The sequence below is a fragment of the Chenopodium quinoa genome, unplaced genomic scaffold (genome assembly GCF_001683475.1).
Source record: "Chenopodium quinoa cultivar QQ74 unplaced genomic scaffold, ASM168347v1, whole genome shotgun sequence".
NCBI lineage: Eukaryota > Viridiplantae > Streptophyta > Magnoliopsida > Caryophyllales > Amaranthaceae > Chenopodium > Chenopodium quinoa.
The window spans coordinates 4,784,785-4,807,116 of NW_018744026.1; the positions used below are offsets into that span (position 1 = coordinate 4,784,785).

Sequence of the window (22,332 nt, forward strand, 5' to 3'; positions counted from 1 at the left end):
AATTTTACTCCATTACTTTAACTTTTATTATTTATATATAGTTTTATTTAATAGCATTTGTATGCTAAAAGTCTTGCTTAAGTTATAGTTAGGAATGAGGCTCTATTCGATTTACCTAATATGATATAAATATTAAAGATTATAAATAGCATTTATTACGCACATAGAAAATTTTTGAGATCTAAATGTATGTTCACATTAACTGAACTGAGCTAAGCTAAATTGAACTGAATTGTTTGGAGTTAAACTGAATTGAACTGAATTGAGCTGAAATATAATGATTATTTTATGAGAGAAGGAAATTAAAAGGTGAACTGAACTGAACTGAATTGAGCTGAAATGAAATTAAGGTGAAGTGGAAATACCTTGAATAAGAGCTGCGAAGTATGAAAAGAAACAGGAGAAAATACAAGTTGATCTTCATAATAAACAAAAAAAAAATGTCATCTGTAAATAAGTCAATAATTCTTAGTAAATACGGATCCTATGATTGTTGATTTATTTACAAAAATATCATGTTAAATGGGATATTTTGTTGATTTATTTACAAAAATGTCACTAATAAACGATTTTTTGTATATCACGGTGATTAAATAAGGCTTCCTCAAAAAATAGAATGAGTATAAAAATGAAAGATGAGTATAAAAACTCCATACCAAGTTGTTAGGGGTTTATGTTCCAATTGAAGACATACAAAATGAAACTTGTAAAATGCATGTACATGCATATAATTACAAAAAAATACTGTAAAATATAAATTACAAAAAAAAAAAATCTCAGCAAAGAACAGTAAGAGAGAGAGAGAGATATGAGTCAGAATGGGACCCAGTTATCATCCTATGAGTCTTGAAGAAAGGATTATGAGTGAAATTAAGTCCCCACAAAAATGAAAAATGCCAATACAATAGCAAGATTGTATGTACTACTACTCCAAATTCATACAATCTTACTCCTTAGTAAGTAAGTGAGTTTAGTTTAGTTTGCTGTTTCATTCTTTTTAATTGCTTTGCTTACTCACTTCCTCACTCACTCACTCACTCACTCAACTCACTCTATCTACAGTCTTAGTGCTGCTCTGCCAATCAATTGGACCATTTTTAACCCTTTTTTTTCCACTACAAAACACTTCTTGCCCCCACCCTCTTTTTAATTTCCTTTCCCTTTGTTTTATATTGTTTTTTTTCCACTTATAATCTTGTAATGAAGCGTAATTGGTCAAAGTAGAAAGAACAATATGAACATGGTAAAAAAGAAAAAAAAAAGAAAAAGGAAGGAGAGATAAATAAATAAAATAAGAGAAAATAAATGATTTTAAAAAAATATACATGTGGATATAGTTTTGGTATCACTACTAAATTAATCTGGTAAAAGGGCAAATTAAATTCCTGTAATTGCACTTGAGAAATCAGGATGACATTAAATTGGTAAGTTCTATTTTTGGACTTACGTCACTTTCACAATTGCTCACATGACTCAGAATAAGATACCTTTTCGTGGAATACTACTAATCCCAGTTGTTCATTATTGAACCCATGGTTCTCAGTTTCTCCTAGATGGCCTAGGCTAGGTTACTTAACTAATTACTATGGTAAGGGCATTATCGTCTTTTCATATGATTACTAATCACCTAACCATTAAAAATTATGCGAAATTTTGTAATATAATTTAAAACATAGTTACTCTGTTGCCAAATGATCTCACCAATGTAAATGTACGTTAGATTTTAACGATGGTAACCATTGTGTAGCAGTGGCGTCACCAGGATTTTCGAAGTGTGGGTTCGAAACTTCCGAAATTTGAAATCATAATTAACAAAGGAATAAAAATACAATAATTAAATATTCAGTACATAAATAATTTCAAACTATGGATTACAAATAGATTACACATAGAAAAATGAAAAAAAAAAAAAAAAAAAGACTACAGAAGCATTCTTCGAGTCTTCATACTTTGGAAGCGTTCCAATACATCATCATCACTAACTCTTGAAAATAAATCTCTTTCAAGAAAAGTGACTAAATTATCATTCAATAGTTGATCACCCATACTATTTCGCAACTTATTTTTTACGTATGTCATTGAGGAAAACACTCGTTCCACGCTTGCAGTTGCAACCGGAAGGATCAATGCTAGTCTTATAAGCAAGTAAACTAAGTTGTAAGTAGTATGCTTATTTGTTTCAACAAGCATCATAGAAAGCTCATGAATACCCTTCAAGTCTCCAAACCTTGCATCTTGGCGCACATCATTAATATAAAATTGAAGCTCATGACGAAGTGCAGTCATCGTCATATCATTAGTTGGAAACTCTTTGGGATATAACTCAGCAAGTCTCAACAACTTTTGCATATCAAATGCCGCAAATGAATTGATCGGGTTTAAGCATGACACACAAATAAGTAACTCCATATTTTCTTCATCAAATCTACTATTGAGCTCTTGGAGTTGTAAATCAATAACACTTATAAACATTTCTACCCGAAATCGATGAAGATTTGAAACTTTGGAAAAGAAGCGTCTTGACCTTCCACGAGGAACATACATATCATCCATAGTAGGAACTTCTACATCATGTTTAACACAAAAACAAACCACAAGATGTAAAAAGTCTTCCCACCCATGGTCCCTCATTTGTTGTAATCCCTCCTTAGTCAATTTAACATATGTCATGGCATTAACAATATCTTGGTCCCCCTTTTGCAGAGCTTGACACAATTTATCAGTAATCCCAAATATTTCGGACATCAAATGTATCATAAATACAAATTCAAATGATTCAAATGTAGACATGACAGTGATAGCCTTCACGCGATCATCCTTATAAATCTTATTTGATCCAATCTTCTCAAGAACTTTAACAATAGTAGCATACAATGCGGTAACATTTGAAACAGTTTTGTAATGTGATCCCCACCTAGTATCACCAGGCCTACCTAAGCCATGTTCTTGGTTTAAACCTTGCCCACTTTCAATTTCTCCTAGTTCTAATGCTTGTAGAATATGTTGAGATTGTATTTCTCTTATCATTTCCCTTCGCTTACAAGAAACACCAATAATATTCAACAAAATAGCAAGTTGATCAAACAACCAAATACAATCATCATTATCCTTAGCAACAGCAACAAGGGTTAATTGAAGTTGGTGAGCAAAACAATGAATATAATAGGCTTGTTTTGTTTCATTCATGATCAAAGTCTTGAGACCATTTATCTCCCCCCTCATATTACTAGCACCGTCATAACCTTGTCCACGAACTCTAGACAAACTCAATGAATATTCCATAAGCAAAGACTCAATTGCACTCTTTAGTGACAAAGCAGTAGTATCCTTAACATGTACAATTCCAAGAAACCTCTCATTTATCTTCCCTTTATTATTGACATAACGCAAGCAAAGGGCCATTTGTTCCTTTTGAGATACATCACTAGATTCATCAGCCAGTATTCCAAAATAGTCATCCCCAATATCATCAATAAGAAGTCTAGTGGTTTCTTTGGCACAACAATTAATAAGTTCTTTTTGAATTAAAGGACTAGTCATTCGATTATTTCCCGGGGCATTACCTAGAACAACCTTTGCTACCTCACTATTATTTTCTGAAAACCATGTTAAGAGTGCAAGAAAATTACCCCTATTCCAAGATTCTTCACTTTCATTATGCCCACGACAAGCTAAACCTTGATTTAAAAGAAATCTAATACATTTCAATGAATAAGTCAAGCGAGATTTGTATTGTAGTTTAGCTTCCTTAGAATAAGTGCAAAGAGATTCAGCAACTGATGTCTTTGGGTTGATAAACATACTATATTTCTCATTAGCCTGATTATGGAAACTACCAATACCACCCACATGAACATCAAATCTACCAGTCTTATTCCATCCTCTAAATCCCCCTTTAATAAAGGAATCATTAACAGCCAAAGAATAATCAACTTTATCAGTGAACAAATAGCACACAAAACAAAAAGCCGCATCTTTCTCAACACTATATTCAAGCCACTCATATTTATCAAACCAAGTAACATTAAAACGGCGCATACCTCCAACTTTTCTTTGAGGAAAATTATGTGTGCGTGGATCACAATGTTTCTTTGTAATATAGCCTCTCCTTACGGCATCTCGATCATTAGGAGGATACTCCATAACTGGAATTCTTTTTCCAGGGTCATGTGGAAGAAGATCAACATCATAAATGCGAGTATCATCGGAGTCAACAGTAGTATTAGTGTTCTCAGGTGGTGGAATTGTTGCAGCAATAGGAACCTCATCATCATTAGGAGACACATGTTCTTCTATTGGAGGATCCCTTGAACTAGGTGAAGAACAAGTTGAAGACTTTTGTGACTTCCCGGCACGTTTCCAAAATGACTCTAAACTCATGGTATAATAGGTATATGCTGCTAGTCTGCTGCACACACATGATAAATGCAGAATGAAATCAATGAAATAATGAATGAATGATATATCTAGAAGGCTAATTAAAACTATCGTAATTAAAGATTACAGTCAATTACTCAATTAGTAAACGAAATCTAGACGGCATAAAACGAAATAGCAAATGAAATTATGAAAACTAGAAGGCAGAAACGAAATACAGAAAATAGCATATGAATTGGCAGAAACGAAAGGCAGAAAATAGCATAGCATATGAAAATCAGAAAATAGCATACGAAATACAAAAAAATCCCCAAATTGAGAACTTGAGAAGTAAATTAGATAATTATAACCGATTAACCAAACTTCAGCAATTTACAAAAAATTGGCAATTCGTAAATCGTAATGTATATTAGCAATTGAATTTAGCATATGAATTCAATTTTCAAGTATTCAATGATTTAGCAAAAAAAATCCCCAAATTGAGAAGTAAATTACATTTGCAAAAAAAAAATCCCCAAATTGACAAATTCACTTACCCCTACATACACCGATACACCATACACGGCTGTGAGGCTGGGACGCTGGGTCTGGGTGAGTGGCTGGTGCGCTGCCGGCCTGCCGCTGCCGCCGTGTTCTGCTGACTCTGCTAGTCTGCTGCCGTGCTGCGCCGGGAAGAGAAGGAGGAAGAACGGGAAGAGAAGGACTGAAGGAGGAAGAACGGGAACTCGGGAAGAGATTAAGAGAAGGAGGATTGGAGGAAGAAGTTAGGGTTTTGCAATTTGGGGGAATGACTGAATGAGGAAGAGGAAAGCGAACTCTGGAAGCACGAAGCAGGAAAGCTCAGTGCTCAGGAAACAAAATTAAAAAAAAAAAATGTGAGTTATGGGTTTTGAACCCACAACCTCTTGTGTGATGGGAGGTAAAAATAACCACTGGGCTACAACTTTACTTGTTGCCATATAATACACAAATATTCTATTTAAACCTATTTTGATTTTTTTTTTTTTTTAAAAAAAAAAAATTTAAATTTTTTTCAAAAAATCAGTGGGTTCAATGAACCCACTTGAACCCACCCTAGTTCCGCCCCTGTTGTGTAGCAAAAGAACACAGTAATAAAATCAAAAGATACTTGTATTTTATCGGTTTATCTTAAGACTTTAAAGCGATAACTTAGTTGAAACTCGGATGATATCGTACTTATCGCATGTCTCATACTAGTATGTCATCCCCGGCCCTAACAAGAAAAACAACAGATTTTCAACTATACTATGTCAATACCATGCATTGGATCATGGCCGCATGGTTACTAAGTGTTTCGGGTGAAAACAATGGGACCTTGCCGAAGGTCCGATGAAGCGGAGAAGACTAGATTCGATCCAAGTAATGTTGGGCCGAAGGTTTCCTGCACAGTAAACACACGTAAACTAGCCTCGGGGGTGTTGCCGAGGAAGGCCCCTCCGATGCTAAAGTCAGTACAATGTGTAGAAAGAGAACACTATGCAAGAGAATTAGTTGCTTGAGGCTTTGCTTGAATGAATGTAAAAATGTAATATTGATGGCTTTTATACCTCTTCATACATGGAGAAGTTGGGCCTTAGCCCAATTGGTTTGCTTTGAGGATTGATCTTTGATTTTAGCACAATTGGAGAGATGAACCTTGACCTTGGGCTTTTAATTGGATCATTTAATGCCTAAGCCCAATTGGACTAAATTGGACCCAAACAACTTGCCCCCCAGACCCGATTTGGAAGGATGACGGGTCGGGTTTGATTTAATTCAGAAAAGGAGGGAAGTGAATGATTTAATTAATCCAAAAATTTGAATTTAAACCGTAATTAATGAGATAACAACGGTTAAGGCGGATGATTGTGGAAGTTGGACGGATAATGGGCAGTTTAATCGCAAGGTCGTGTGTTTAACGGTTACTTAGTGGGGTATTTAAGAGAAATTGAAACGCGGACTCCCCGTATTCCCATTTCTGGAGATATAATCAGAGGCGCCTCCCCGTATTCCCATTTCTGGAGATATAATCAGAGGCGCGTCATCTCTCCTCACTTATTCACCAACACAAACCCAGAATTCTCGAGAGAACCCAAGAACCCGCATCAAAACTTCGCAAATTCCCCGAGCATTAAGCTTAGAAACTGAGACTTGCCACTACGAACTCGTAAATCGGCAACTTTCGCTTCAGATTAAGGTAAATTCCTTTGATTTTAGTTTATTTTTCTTCAAATTCGAACTCCTTCCCTCTTTTTTTTCGACTTTTTTCTTCGAAATTATCAATGGCAAGAGGAGTTAGGGGTAGAGCCCGTGCTCCAAGAAGAGCAAGGCCAATTCCCGATCCTAGGAACAAGATTAGGACCTGGAATGGACAAAGAGCAGAGTCTGACCCTGCTGAAGGGATTAGGGCGACTCCAATTTCCTCGGCTCCTCCTCAGAGAACGGAGGGGTCGAGCGCTTCTGGGCGGGACGATGAAGTTCCCGCTGTCCTTTGGGATATCCTCCCCGGGTTTTAAGAGTGGGAGGATGCCGAAGTAGCTTCGGCCATGATAAAGAACCGCCCCTACTCATGGTGGGTGGAGAATGCCAAACAGTATCGGTTTGCCGAACAAATTGAGTTGCATTACGGCATCCTTGAAGCTGATGGGTATTGGTGCCGAATGCCCGTGGCATCCGATAGAATCCATCGTCCACCCCCGGGGTATGTGGGGGTGTACACAAGACAACTTCAGTATGGGCTGAGGTTCCCTTTGGACGTATTCGTCCGAGACTTGCTGATCCATTACAATATTTCCCTATGTCAGCTAACTCCTACTAGCATCCGAAGGGTGATGGCATACTTATGGGTCTGCAAGTTCTTCAAGTATGTGCCGAACCTGCACTGCTTCAAAAAGCTTCATCGGCTAGTGCCAAATATTCAAAGTGGGCACGGAAGTCATGGTTCCGGGTGGTACCGGATTGAGTCTCAGCCCCAGTACCTAACCATGTGGCCGAACGACTCTTCAGACAAGGACTGGAGAGGTCAATGGATTTGGGTTAGGGCACCCACGGACACGGGCCACCCTTGCGTCTTCAGCGCTCCCCGGTACCTTGCTGAGCCTGATCCCGACATGGGAAGTCTAGGTCCCCCCGCAGATAACGGCCCAGATCCGAACCTTAATCAACAGAACATCTTCGGCAAACTGCCGAACCGGGGGGGCAGCGGCCGAATGCAGCATATCCCGGAGACTTGGCTCCCCGATACGCATTATGTTTTCCAAGAGAACATGCTAGCAGCTGTCGGCCTCAGCCGAAAGTTTAAGGATGGTAAGCTTCTTCGGCTGGGGCCGAGGCTTTTTAATTATCTCTTTTTCTCCTCTCACTTCGCTTTTTTCTGTTGTGCCAACCTAACTGAACTGACCTTTCCCCTTTTCTTTTTCAGAGCGGGACGAGACCAACGTCGGCATTAACTACGCTCGTCTTGGCGTCAACCGAGAACGAGTTGTAACTGATCGGGCCCCCTCTATCACTGAACCGAGGCATAGGGAAGTTCATCTAGACTCTTCCCACTTCCAAATTGAGGCTGTTGCTCTGTATCAGAGGCAGAAGCCTTGGTGGAAGAAGAGAGATCCCTGGTTTCAGTTGCTGGACGAAGAAGCTGAAGCTGCCCGTACGGCCGAAGAGGTTGCACGGGTTATTGAAGCTTGTGAAGGAGGAGAAGGGTCCTCTAGGGCTGCTGAAGAGGAAGCTGCAGCTAGGGCAGCTGAAGAAGACGAGGCTTTGCTGAAGACCTCGGTGAGCTTTCAGACTTAACTTTGTCTGTTTCTGTTTTTTTTTTTTTTTTGTACTCACATTCTTCCTCCCCCCTGTCTTTTACAGTCTGAAGAGAGTAACAGACACAGAGAAGGGAAAGCCCATGTTCGTCCCGAAGACCAGATACAAGAAGAGTCTTCAGACTCAGACATGGACGAGCAGCCGCTTCAGAAAAGGCGCCGAAGAATGGCCATCATCGGCCCGCATGACTTTCAGCGGAGGCCGATGACCATCGGCGTTGAAATAAGGGAACCCGAGGAAGGCAATGGATCGCCGAGGGTTCCCCGGCCACCACCTCAATCACCTCAAAAGACCCCTCCGCCACCTCCTGAGATGGAGGTGGATCAGAAAACTCCCGAATCTAAGGGAGGGGTCCAAGAAGAAGTTCAGGAGAGTGCTGCTGAGCACAAGAATAAGGATGCCGTGATGCCCAGTGCTGAGGGTTTCACGGCAGACATTGCAAGAGAGGTTGAGGCTTTCGTCCTCACCCCTGAAGAAGAAGAGGTCATAATAATTGACTCTTCTGAGAAGGAGGATGCTGAGCCATCCAAAGTTAAAGAGGCTCCGTCATCATCCTTTCCTTCCTTCCAGACTCTGCAATCTGGAGAAATGGGTTTCTCGGCCCCCCGAATTCCAATCCCAAATCACATCTGGGACCTCATATGGGGTCAGAACCGAGAAGGTGCTGCAGCCTACTTCGGCGATTTTGCTGGCACGTCCGAAGTAGATAGGGCAAGAATTTGGTCGCTGAAGGCCACTGCTGGGATGGGCGAATCCAGCAGATCAGTTCCTGACCCAGCCAGGTCTAACCAACTGCTGATGATGCAGGTGATTTTCCTTGCCTTTATTTCCTCTAAAATTCAGCTTTATTTTTATTATTTTTTTTTTATTTTAACTTGTGCTCCTGTTTTCAGTTCGTGCACAATCAGTCTCTCACTGTAGAGCTGATAGATACCCTACAAGATAGGGTAGACGCTGCCGAGCACGACAAGAAGGTAGCCGAAGAGGAGTTAAAGCTTGCTAAGCTGAAGCAAGCAGCAGCGGAAGAGAAGCAACAGAAGGGTGAGGAATACGAGAAAAAAGTTGCTGAAGCCTTCAAAACCTTCTGCGACGCTATGGAGAAGGAAGTTTTTCCCCCACTGATGGAAGGGTAAAAATTCCTCCAAGAGCACATGGGAGTGGACATCTCCAAATTCAAGGCTACCATTGAGAGCCGAATCCAGGAAGGAGCTGCTGCACAAGCTGAAGTGCAGCAACGGCTAGAAGCTCTTGAAGCCAGCAGAATGGCTGCTGAAGAGATGCTCCAAGCCAGGGATGTCCAACTCTCAGAAGCTGCTGCTGCTGCTGAAGCTCAGAGAGCTAAGCTCCAAGAAGCTGAGGATCAGCTGACGGCCAAAAAGGAAGAAGTGGCCCAGGCTCAGACAGAGGCTTCCCAAGTTCAGCAGGAGCTGAATGAGCTGAAAGGTTCCTCCTCCAAGCTCGCCGATGAGCTGAAGAAATCCAAGGAGGACTTGGAGGAGACCCAGAAGAAGTTGGCTGATGCTGAGGCTCTACTCAAAGTCCGCGTCTATACCCAGGAAGAATATGAAATGGGTTTCAGAAACGGGTTCAGAGTGTGCCGAAGAGTCTGCCTTCATGCTGAGCCGAAGCTGGACTTCTTAAGGCTGAGGAAGCCGAAGAAGAAGCTGAGAGAATGGAGTTGGAGGCTAAACAGAAGGAAAGGGAGGCTCGGCAGAGTGCAAAGCCTGCTTCTTCTGCTGCTGGGGCTGAGACCACCATGGGGCTCAACAATGCTGACCAGTCTGATCCTCGGGCTGAAGCATAGGAACTCGGGCAGTCGTCTTCAGAATCTTGCGGTTCATCATGCGCTCAACTTTAGACTTGCCGCTTTCTGAATTTTTTTTCCTTGTTTGTTTTTTGCTTCAGCTTGCCTTGTCGCACAAAACAGTTTATTTTTTTTGCTTCTGTACGTATTTCGGCAGCTGTTATTTTCCGCTTGTGGGCGGCTGCCGATATAGTTTATTTGAACTTGTAGCTCAATTTCTGAGCATAAATTATTAATTTGATGTTCTTTTCTTCAGCTGCTTTGTTTTTGAATGCTTTACTGTTTCTTCAATTCTGCTGAACATAAACTTGCATTGGTAGTGCTTCTTGCCCCCCCAGAAATTGAAGTATGGCTCCAGCTGAATAAACAATTTCTTTATTTTTCTAAAAATGGGTATTCGAAACACAGGGCCAACTGAAGGCAATGTTTCGGATAATGGCTTTCTGGGATACAAGGCTCAATTAAGGCAATATCCCAGAATTGTCCATGGACTCACGCCTTTGGAGAACAAATCTTACTGAAGCTTGACTTCGGCTGAAAGACTAGAGTTCTTTAAAAAATGGATATCCGAAACACAGGGCCAACTGAAGGCAATGTTTCGGATAATGACTTACTGGGATACAAGGCTCAGTTAAGGCAATATCCCAGAATTGTCCATGGACTCATGTCTTTGGAGAACAAGTCTTACTGAAGTTTGACTTCAGCTGAAAGACTAGAGTTCTTTAAAAAATGGATATCCGAAACACAGGGCCAACTGAAGGCAATGTTTCGGATAATGGCTTTCTAGGATACAAGGCTCAGTTAAGGCAATATCCCAGAATTGTCCATGGACTCATGTCTTTGGAGAACAAGTCTTACTGAAGCTTGACTTCAGCTGAAAGACTAGTGTTCTTTAAAAAGACGAGTTTTGTCAGCAATCTGAAACCCAGTTACCCGAAGGCGAAGGTTTCAGACGAGGCTGAATAAACAATTTCCAACTGTCGCTGTTATCCTTGATTTTCTGTCTATCATTGAAAAATGGATATCCGAAACACAGGGCCAACTGAAGGCAATGTTTCGGATAATGGCTTTCTGGGATACAAGGCTCAGTTAAGGCAATATCCCAGAATTGTCCATGGACTCATGTCTTTGGAGAACAAGTCTTACTGAAGTTTGACTTCAGCTGAAAGACCAGTGTTCTTTAAAAAGACGAGTTTTGTCAGCAATCTGAAACCCAGTTACCCGAAGTCGAAGGTTTCGGACGAGGCTGAATAAAAAACCCTTAAAGAGTAGATAGAACCAAGAAAACTTTGAAAGGATAAAAAGTTGCAAACATTTATATAAATGGCGGCTCCAAGGCCTTTCATTAGTTCAAAATGTACTTACAAAGATTGTTCTGCCCCGAAGGGTTTACACATGATATTTTTTCAGTACATCAGCGTTCCAGTGATTTTTCAACTCAGTTCCATCCAACTGCCAAAGTCGGTATGTCCCTGGCTGAAGCTCATCACAGATTTCATAAGGCCCTTCCCATGCAGCAGCTGAGAGTTTCCCATGGATTCGGCCTTTCTGAACTGCAGCAGCATTTCGAAGGACAAGGTCTCCAATTTTAAGAGGCCTTGCATGGACCCTTCGGTTATAAAATTTGCTGATTCTCTGCTTATAAGCGGTCATTCTGTCTCGGGCTGAGTCTCTTACTTCGTCGAGGAAATCGAGAGATTCCCTCATCAGTTGCTCATTCTCAGCCGAGAAGTAGTGCACTCAAAGGCTCTCAGAGCGAAGGACGGCTTCGGCACCATACACCAGTTAAAAAGGTGAATAGCCTGTTGCCTCTTTTTCAGTTGTCCGAAGGGACCAAAGGGTTCCAGGGAGCTCCTCCAGCCACTTGGACTTTTGATCTTCCACCCTCTTCTTGAGGGCATTTAGGATCTGTTTATTTGCAGCTTCGGCTTGTCCGTTACTTTGCGGGTGGCATACCGCTGAATATGCCAGTTTGATGCCGAACTGATCTGTATACCGCTTCAACGGTAAGTTATCAAATTGCCTCCCATGATCGAAGACAAATACTCTGGGGATAGCGAGTGATGATATTCTGCCAGACAAATTTTCTAACAGTTTGCTCTGTAATGTTCGAGGCTGCTTCGGCCTCGATCCATTTACTGAAGTAGTCAACACCAACTATCAGCCATTTTTTCTGGTACACAGCCTCTGGAAATGGTCCTAGTATATCCAGTCCCCATTGGGCAAACGGGAGTGGATTAAGGATCGGCTGAAGATCCCTTGCTGGCTGGTGGATAACTGGAGCGTATTTTTGACATTTTTCGCATTTCCGGACCAGCTCCTTAGCATCTGCGATCATGGTGGGCCAGTAATATCCAGCCCTCAATGCCTTGTGGGCTAAGGTCCTTCCCCCAATGTGGTTCCCACAGATGCCGAGGTGAATCTCCCGTAGGATATAATCTGCATCTGTTGGTCCCACGCATTTCAGCAATGGGGCTGAGAAGGACTTTTTCAGAAGTTCCCCCCTGAAGACAATGAACCTTGAGCTGGTTCTCTTCATCTTGGAGGCCAAAGCTTTATCTTCGGGAGTTTCTCCCCGAAACTTGAAAGCTAGGATGGGGTCCATTTAACTAGGCTCTGGGTCAGCGCAGCACACTTCAGGTGCTTCGTCGACACTTCTCTCTCGACGCACTTCTACATAAACAGATCTGTTCAGCTCGGTAAGAGATGAACTGGCAAGTTTGGAGAGTGCATCGGCTTGAGTATTCTGACCCCTTGGGATCAGCTGAACCTCAAAAGTTTTCAGCTCTGCAATGACTGACTTGGTCTTGGCAAGATAAGCTATCATGGAGGGCTCTTTGGCCTCGTAGCTGCCGCTAATCTGATATGCAACTAGCTGAGAGTCTGTTTTCAGGCAGACATGATCGGCTTCCAGGGAGATGCACAATTCTAGGCCGGCGATTGCTGCCTCATATTCGGCTTCGTTGTTCGAGGCCTTAAAAGAAAATTTTAGTGCATACTCAAAGGATTTGCCTTCGGGAGAAGTTATCACTACTCCTGCCCCCAAACCGTTTTCGGTGGAAGATCCATCCGTAAACACGGTCCAGACTTTCTTTTCATTGTCTAGCGCTTCTTGGTATGAGCATTCGGCCAAGAAATCCGCTAGAGCTTGAGCCTTAATGGAAGCCCTCGGACGGTAGCTGATGCTGAATTCGGTGAGCTCAAAAGCCCACTTGGCTAGCCTACCAGATTTTTCAACCTTGCCGAGAACTTTTTTCAACGGCTGATCAGTTAAGACCACTATCTGATGGCAATCAAAATAGGGCCTCAGCTTCCGAGCAGCTACTACTACCGCGAAAGCGACTTTCTCGAGTAGAGGGTAGCGAGTCTCGGCATCCGTCAGTGTATGACTGACAAAGTAGATCGGTTGCTGACTTTTACTTTCTTCCTTCAGCAGTACTGCACTGATGGTGGCTGGGCTAACGGCCACATACAGGTATAGAGTTTCTCCTTCAACTGGGCTAGCCTGCGTTGGGAGTTGAGCCAGATGCTCCCGAAGCTGTTTAAAGGCGTCTTTTTGCTCTTCCTCCCAAACGAGCTCTTTTGTTTTTGGGAGTTTCAGGGCTTTGAAGAAAGGTAACCCCTTATCCGAAGCTCTGGAAATGAACCTCGAGAGGACTGCCATTCTTCCGGTGAGCCGCTGAACATCCCGCTTTGTTTTCGGCTCAGGAAGGTCGAGCGTCGCTTTAACTTTGGAGGGATTGGCATCAATCCCCCTTTTGCTGACTATGAACCCAAGGAATTTCCCTGACTTGACGCCGAAGACGCACTTCTTCGGATTCAGCTTCATTTGATGCTTTCTTAAGGTGGCGAAAGTTTCAGCCAGGTCCTTAACATGGTCCTCAGGTTTTTTGCTTTTGACGATCGAATCGTCGACATAGACTTCCATGTTTCGGCCCTTTTGATCGGCAAAAACTTGATCCACCAGCCTTTGATAGGTTGCCCCCGCATTTTTCAATCCGAAGGGCATCATTTTGTAATTGTACACCCCAGCGTTCGTGACGAATATTGTCTTTGCTCGATCGTCGGGGTGCATGAAGATCTGATGATACCTCGAGAATGCGTCCATGAAACTAAGCAAGGCATGGCCACTTGTCGAATCGACTAGCTGATCGATCCTCGGCAAGGGATAGAAATCCTTCGGACAAGCCTTATTTAGGTCCGTGAAGTCAACGCACATCCTCCAGGTACCATTGGCCTTCTGAACCATCACCACATTTGCCAGCCATTCTAGATATTGGCAAGGATCGATGAAGCCCGCCTCCAGCAATTTTTTGACCTCGGCTGCGATGTCTCGGTTCTTATTAGCGGAGTAATTCCGCTTGTTTTGCTTAATTGGTCGACACGTTGGGTCAACATTAAGCTTATGGGAGATGAGGTCTGGACTTATCCCGGGCATATCAGTTGCCGAGAAAGCAAACACATCTCTGTTGTCCTGAAGGAGCTAAATAAGTTCACAACGGGTGTTCGGATCAAGGTCCATCCCGATTGTTACACATTTCTCAACGTCTCCTTCGGCCAACTCAACTGTTTCAGTCTGTTGGTCCATGTCCATTGCTGATGGACTGGACTCTTCATAATCTGGCCTGCTGCCTATGTCAGCAGGTGTCCCAGTCTTTTTGTTCTTCGGCTGGCTCTCTGAGTCTTGCGGTTCAGCTGAAGAGCTAGCCTTTTCCCTTTCGGGCCCTTTACCTCTGGGTACAGATCCTTGGGCCGAAGCACTTAGGCCTTTCGGCTTTTTGTGCTTGGCTCTCTTTCTTTTTCTTTCTCCTCCTCATCCTTGTCGTCATCTGGGCGACTACTGGATGGCTTGAGGTAGTTGCACCTTCGGGCGTCCTTTTGGTTGCCCTGTATCCTTTCGGGGAAGCCGGCGTCTGAGACGTAAATCATCAGCTGATGATAAGTTGAAACGACCCCTTGGATCTCATGAATTATGGGTCTCCCCAAAATCACGTTGTACACTGAAGGAGCGTCAATGACCAAAAATTCAATCATGACGTTCCTGGCTGCCTCATCGCAGCCGATGGTGATAGGAAGTGTCACCTTCCCATCTGGATAAGTTGAAGCCCCGTTGAACCCGGATACCGGGTAGGGTACCGGCGTAAGGTGCTTGGGCTTCAGCTTGATTTGATTGTAGGCCTTTCGGAACAGAATGTTTGCTCCGCTGCCACCGTCAACAAGGACCTTACTGACGTCGTGGTTGGCCACCGTGGCGATGATCACCAACGGATCCTCGTGAGGGAACGTTATCCCCCGGCAGTCGGCGGCTGTGAACGTCATGTTCGGCACCGGCGACTGGGGAGACTGAATGTCAGCGTTGTTCACCTGGAGCCAAATCCCTAAGGTGTCGCTTGTGCTCCCTCCGAGAGCATATTCCTCCCGAGATAACATTGATCGGAGAGAATTTCCCCTCCGGCTTTTTACTGTTCTTCCGGGGGAAGTCGAGGTCTTGCCAAGAGTCCTTTGCTGACTTCTCGGATTCTTTTTTCTCGCGGTGATCCGCGATGTATTTTTTCAAGTATCCCTTCCGGACCATGTCCTCTATCTGGTCCTTCAGTTGGATACACTCCTCAGTGTTGTGTCCCGGAGACTCGTGGAACTCGCACCACTGATTTTTATTTTTCCGCTGATACCACTCTGGGAGTGGTCTCGGCTTTCGGTAACTCTGCTCCTCCTTCGTCACGCTGTAAATTTTGACGCGTGGAAGAGAGAGCGGAGTGTAGGACTCGTATCTGCCTGTGTATGAGGTAGATTTTTCCTTCTTTGGGTCGCTGGCCGAAGATTGCTCAGAGGCCTTTGACTTTCCCTTTGCCTTATGGCCTTGGCCTTCAGACAAGGGTATTTGTCTTTGTTTCCCTCCCCCGAATTGAGGTTGGGTTTTCGCTTTGTTCCATTCTTCGGCTCGGATGAACTTATCCGAGGCATTCAGAGCTTCCTCCAAGGTCTGCGGGGTATGCATGACCATGAAGTCTAGGAACTTCCCGGGCTGAAGGTCATTCTGCATTGCAAAAACGGCTAGCCCCTGGTCCAGCTGAGAGACGCTGGATGACTCGTTACTGAAACGGGTCAGATAGTCTCGGAGGCTTTCGGTTTCCCCCTGTTGCAGACTCATGAGTTCTGCAGTAGTCTTCTCTCGGCGGTTTGCCGTGGAAAACTTGCTCCTAAATTTGGAGGACAGATCATCCCACCCTGTTATGGAGCCTTGCTTTACTCCCTTGGAGATCCACGCTTGCGCGACCCCCTTGAGAGTGGTTGGGAAATATTTGCACCAAGTCGCTTCGGATCTAGGGCAAAGATGCATATGAGTCTCATACGAGGCCACGTGATCCTTCGGATCCGAAGTCCCGTCATATGTGATGTGCGACGGTATTTTAACTGTGGGCACGTGCTCTTCCAGTATCCATTGCTCGAATGGCGAACTGGCGGGTAGCATAACGGCCTTGCCCTTGTTCCTGGCCGAAGGGACCGCGCTCCGCCCTCTTAGAGAGGTAGGAGTGGTTTTCGTCCCTGGCTGGGAAGTCTGGGCCTCGGCCGCAGGGAACGAGAGGCGACTGCGCACGCTCGGTTCCTTGCCGCCGAGTCGGTCGAGGACGCTTCGGCGAACAGTCTCAGGTTCTCGGTGAGTAGATTCTGGCCGAGAAGCTGAGCTGCTGCTCTTATGCGTTTCTGGTCGGGAGGATGAGGATCCTTTTAAAAATTGAGGGTTCTTTTTCCTCTCTTTTTCATTTTTCCAGGTATCCTCTTCCCACTCTTCCAGTTCCCGGAAGGAAGGAAGCTTCCCACCATCATGATCTAGCTTCCTCCGCTGATGCCGGGTATGCGGAGGAGTTCGATCACGAGGTGGTGGCATATTTTGTGCCCTCATCGCCTCCATGAGCACTGCCAGCGCTCTTGCCACCTCCTCCGAGCTGGGCCCCGTCAAAGGGGTCCTCGGCCGAGTATGGGAATGAGGGCGCACAGTCGATGGTTGGCTTTGGGGCACTGAATGTGTCCTATGATTGGACTCACCCCTGCTAGACCGAGAGTGACTCGGCCTATGATGATCCTCCCCCCGAGCTGGCACCCTTGGGAGAGTTCCGGTCCGGCGAGGGTGATGGTGTAGGGGTTTTAGCCTTTTCGCTCGCTCCTTGACGGAGGCCTTTGCTCTTGCGGTTCTTAGCCATTGCTACTAAGATAATTGCAAGATGATCTTGGTTAGAAATTTGGCTTAAAGATTTTTGAAAGTCCTCCCCACAGACGGCGCCAAATGTTTCGGGTGAAAACAATGGGACCTTGCCGAAGGTCCGATGAAGCGGGGAAGACTAGATTCGATCCAAGTAATGTTGAGCCGAAGGTTTCCTGCACAGTAAACACACGTAAACTAGCCTCGGGGGTGTTGCCGAGGAAGGCCCCTCCGATGCTAAAGTCAGTACAATGTGTAGAAAGAGAACACTATGCAAGAGAATTAGTTGCTTGAGGTTTTGCTTGAATGAATGTAAAAATGTAATATTGATGGCTTTTATACCTCTTCATACATGGAGAAGTTGGGCCTTAGCCCAATTGGTTTGCCTTGAGGATTGATCTTTGACTTTAGCACAATTGGAGAGATGAACCTTGACCTTGGGCTTTTAATTGGATCATTTAATGCCTAAGCCCAATTGGACTAAATTGGACCCAAACACTAAGATTTGTCATTTTGTGTTGTTTTGGCCACTTTATATTGGTTGTGAAATCATCAAGTGTTAGTAGTAAAATTCTCTTGTACTATATAACATTTACGTTGGATGGATAAATATACAACTACTTAAATATTTTTTGGATTCTATTAGATATGCATTATATCATGTTTGACTACTAGTGTTGTACAATGTCATATTAGGTTGTAGTAGTTAGTATATTGTTAGTAAACATATTGATTGCCTTCTTATTAATGGTATAACATAAGTAATCAATTGACCAAAAAAAAACTCCTAGTCTACCAAAATCAACCATATACTAGTACACGATATAGTAGGAATATTAATTTTCTTGTACAAAGAAATTAGAGAATATTGACCGATAAATTTAAGTTAAACCAGTAGCAGTAGCAATGATTCGGGACCCTACAATAATTTTTCGACCAACACTACTACCAAAACAAACAAAAAGAAAGGGAAAGAAAAAAGGTGATGATTTATCTAAAGTTGGGATTCACCAAATGGAGAATGATTTACATTGTCTAAGAATAATACCAAGTAAAACTTACCACCTTCATAACACATTGACAATTCGACACAGTAAGATTCCAACTGTTTATTAAATTTTATAGTCGAATATCAAACTTCATTCCCTACATTCTTTTACCATATTACCCTCAACACAAATTCAAAGATTCTAGCTAGTAATACTGTAATAGTACCTATTGATGCTAATACTCTAATAACATATTAGAACTACTAATTAAACTATGATCACAAAGTTTATGAAATTCAACAATTAGATACATTCACATTGTACAATTTGAATCAAAATTTACAATACATGTATTAATACTACTACTATTATTATCGAACTAATTCACACTAAAAAAAAAACTCGATTTAAACTCGGCTCAGCTCGGCTCATTAATAGACGTTATAATAATAATATAACATTACTTATATTCATATTTGATATGATAACAAACTAATTAAAACCCACATTTCACCTCAAATAACACCCACCAACACCATACATTTGAATTGAGTATCAAAGTTATACAAATTGCTACACATCTTAAATCATCATCATCATTCATTTTCTCTGTTACCCCAAATTCAATCATCCCTCATTTTTTTTTCCTTTTTTTTTTTATTTTTAATAATTATTAAAAATCAAAATTATTATTACTATTTATATAAAATAAAATCAAGGGTCAGAAACCCGAGGAGAAGAAAGAGGGAAAAGAGGGAGTAACTGAGGCTGTGAATCTCGAGGGGTAGAAATGGGAGAAGGGTGTAAATAATACCCTTTTTCGGCCATCGCTTTTTCTTCTTCTTCAGCCGTCGCCGACGAACTCCGACCGCCACCGCCGTCGATAACTCCGCCGCCGCCGATGTCGTCGACCAATGGTGTAACAGGGCTCAAAGTTAGCGACGGAAAATCGAGCAAACTCGGCGACAAAATCTCCTGCTTATACCTCGGCGAAAACGACGAGTTTTGATTTGAAAAATTCCCAGACGCTGCGTTTAATGGGCTGATTAAGTTCTTGATACTGTTTCTTCTTTCGTAAAGTTTGAACCCCTGTTTCTTAGGGGCGGTTTTAATGGGTGGTATTACATAGTTTTTAGAGTGGTTTTCATGGGTGGAAAGCGGTTTTGGGTTGGATGGTTTATTAGATGGGTGGTTTTCAGAGGATCCGGTTAGCATTTGGACAACTTGTTTGAAGGAAGAAGTATCAGCGGTTACGAATGTCGTTGGGTAAGGGCTATTCGGGTCGGATCTGGTAATGGGTAATGGAGAAGAAGGTGGATTGTTGATGTTGGTGCTGCAACTAGTGGGTGAGTTTAAAGGGGATGAGTAATTTTCTCTCTCCTTGAATTTTGAAGTGATTTCCATGGTTTTTTGTTTGGGGGGGGGAGGAGAGAGAAAATGAGGAGGTGAGTTGGGTGGGTAATAAGAGATGGATGAGTGAAGAAGAAGAAGACTAGAAGAGGAGAAAGGGGGTTTGTTTGAATTGATGGAATAATGGAATGATGGGGGTTGGAAGAGAGGATGTCCTTTTTAGTCTTTTTGGTTGGTTTTGGTTTTTCTCTTTTTCTTTTACCAAATTTTCTTTCAGTACGTAGGATTATTATAAAGTCTATGACTTTGCTATTCTAACCTCTTTCTAAATCGTACTCTCTCTGTCTCTAATTAATTGAAACATTATGATGTGCAAAGACGAGAACAATACAAGTTGTTATATTTTTTAAATACTGTAAAAAAAATGTGTGTTGTAACTGTACATTTTGGTATCCAGTAGTTTAATTATTAGATTACTTGACTTTGATATGAATCGAAATTGAATTGAATACTACGGAGTAGAATATACTGTAACTGTGTTAGTGTGATTAGTGGAAGACATAAATAATGCGGAGTATCAAAGTATAGCAATTAATTAGGAACAAATAATTAAAAAAATATCCTTATTAATAGAGTTTTTGAAATTAAATGACTTAACTTTGATATGAATCAAAGTTGATTTGACTAAGATTTGATTTGAAAAGTAATTTGTCTAATGTTGATTATTCCGTATTTAATTACACTACAAAATACAAATAATTAGCAATAATGTAATTGAAAGTCATCTAGTTGAAACCAACTAGAATAATTCATAACCGAAACATTTGACATCAACTAACCCTAATACGATACACTCCACCTTAATATGATGATTTAATCTCCTATTCATCACCTCCACTAAACTTGAGTAAAAAAAAATGATGGATGCTTGAAATCTTCATTTTTTTTTTATGAGGAAAAAATCTTCATTGTTATAGTAGTAATCTAATATATATATAAATAAAGTAAGCCTTTTTGGAGAGCATTGGGAGCGCCACATAAGAATAGGTATATTTTCGACCAATCAAAAATTAGATTTTTATTTTATTTTAGAATTAAAAAATCACTCGCCACCTAAACAAAAGTGACAAATGAAATTTTAAATTTTTGTCTCGTAGGTAAAAATGACGAATAGTAATTTATTAGGATTTTAATTATTTAAGAACACTAAATTTTATCATTTTTATTTGTTACAAAACTAAAAATTATCTTTAGATATTAGGATTTATATTATTTAAAAAAACTAAAAATTATATTTTGATATTTAAAAAATATAAACTATCATTTGATGTTAATGGTTTTATGTAAATATCTGATGATATGATAATTTCATACAAAATTTTAAAACTTATAATGCAAGAAAAAAAATAATAGATCACCAAAAAAAAATTTATATACAAAATGTATATAAAAATTCGTGCATCGCACGCTACATAAGCAAAAGTAATATTTCGACCAATGAAAAATTAGATTTATGATTAATTTAGAATTTTAATTTTCAGTCGTCATTTAAGAAAAAATCAACAAATGAAATTTGAGAATTGAAAATAAAAAATAGTAATTTAATATTTAAATTATGAAAAAAAAACAAAAATTATATTTTATATTATCTTTTACGTAAGGATTTATATTATTTTAACAAATAATTAGAAATTAAAAAATATATTTTGATTTAATGATTTTATCTAACTATCTGATGAATGAGATAATATTTATTTCAATTTATATATTCAAGTTCTATATAAGTAAAATTTGAATAAGAATAATTTAAAACTTAACAAAATATTTTACCTTAAATTAATGTTAAAATAATAGAATAGAAAATAAAAACAAAATATATTAAGAAATTACTAAAAAAATATACAAAATGAAATATTTAAAAATCGTGCATCGCACGGGCTTACATCTAGTAATTAAATAAAAGAAGAAAAATTATAACTTTTTTTTTGTCAGTTGCCACGCTAGCTTAATTTGCATTATCTGCATCGTCTTTAACCATTTATACCCTTTGTCTAGGTACTTATTCTCAGTTTATCCTAATATTTTTTTATTTACATAATTACATTGATCGAATTTTCAGCGCATTATCTACTTTTCATTCATTCTGTTTCAATTTAACTGCCACATACACTTTGGCAATAGTTTTTAAAAAATCTAATAACTTTAACAGTTTATTATAATTGTATTATTGCATTGAAAATTATACAATAAGCAAATAAGTATAACATTTAAAAAAAAAATTAAGATAGCTACTGAAATCCTAAAGAAGTCATCTGTATCAATTTACTTAATTGGCACATGAAGATTGAGTACATATGTAGTATAGACACCTAAATATGTTTCTCCAAAACCAAACCTGATGATGAACAACATTTCACTGCCATTATTGGTCGGGTTGAGTATATAATCTTTGAAGTGCTTAAATTCATTTTCAATTTAATAAATTCCATAAACCAACCTAATTCTTAGCCCATTTCCTCAAAATTGACACCCTTTTACTAAAACGGCCATATCTTAAAATCTACAAAAAATATTTTGATCTGATTCTAATTGGGTTGAAAAGTAGACTTTAAGATCTTTCCAACTATATATTATATTCCTTATTCCGACTTACTGATCAAAAGTTATCATAGTTTTTTTAAAAACGTAAAAACGGGAAATTACAGCGCAACGACAAATTTTTTCTTGACATGCCAATTTTTAGGGTTTGTATCTTCGTGGCACCTCGTTTCCAGGGTATCGTACCTCATCCCTCACAT

General features: G+C 40.8%; 2 protein-coding genes across 2 annotated transcripts; both read right to left on the bottom strand.

Annotated features, from left to right (window-relative positions):
- Positions 1 to 1,920: 1,920 nt before the first annotated feature.
- LOC110690265 (zinc finger MYM-type protein 1-like) lies at positions 1,921 to 5,752 on the bottom strand. Its single transcript, XM_021867091.1, has 2 exons — positions 4,914 to 5,752; positions 1,921 to 4,408 (listed from the first exon to the last, which is right to left on the bottom strand). The coding sequence occupies exon 2, from the start codon at positions 4,378 to 4,380 to the stop codon at positions 1,921 to 1,923; it is 2,460 nt and encodes an 819-aa protein (XP_021722783.1). The 5' UTR covers positions 4,381 to 4,408; positions 4,914 to 5,752.
- Positions 5,753 to 18,586: 12,834 nt separating this feature from the next.
- Positions 18,587 to 19,936, bottom strand: LOC110690306 (VQ motif-containing protein 4-like). The gene has a single exon (XM_021867127.1). It carries the CDS (start codon positions 19,586 to 19,588, stop codon positions 18,899 to 18,901), a length of 690 nt encoding a protein of 229 aa, XP_021722819.1. The 5' UTR covers positions 19,589 to 19,936; the 3' UTR covers positions 18,587 to 18,898.
- Between the last annotated feature and the right edge of the window lie 2,396 nt (positions 19,937 to 22,332).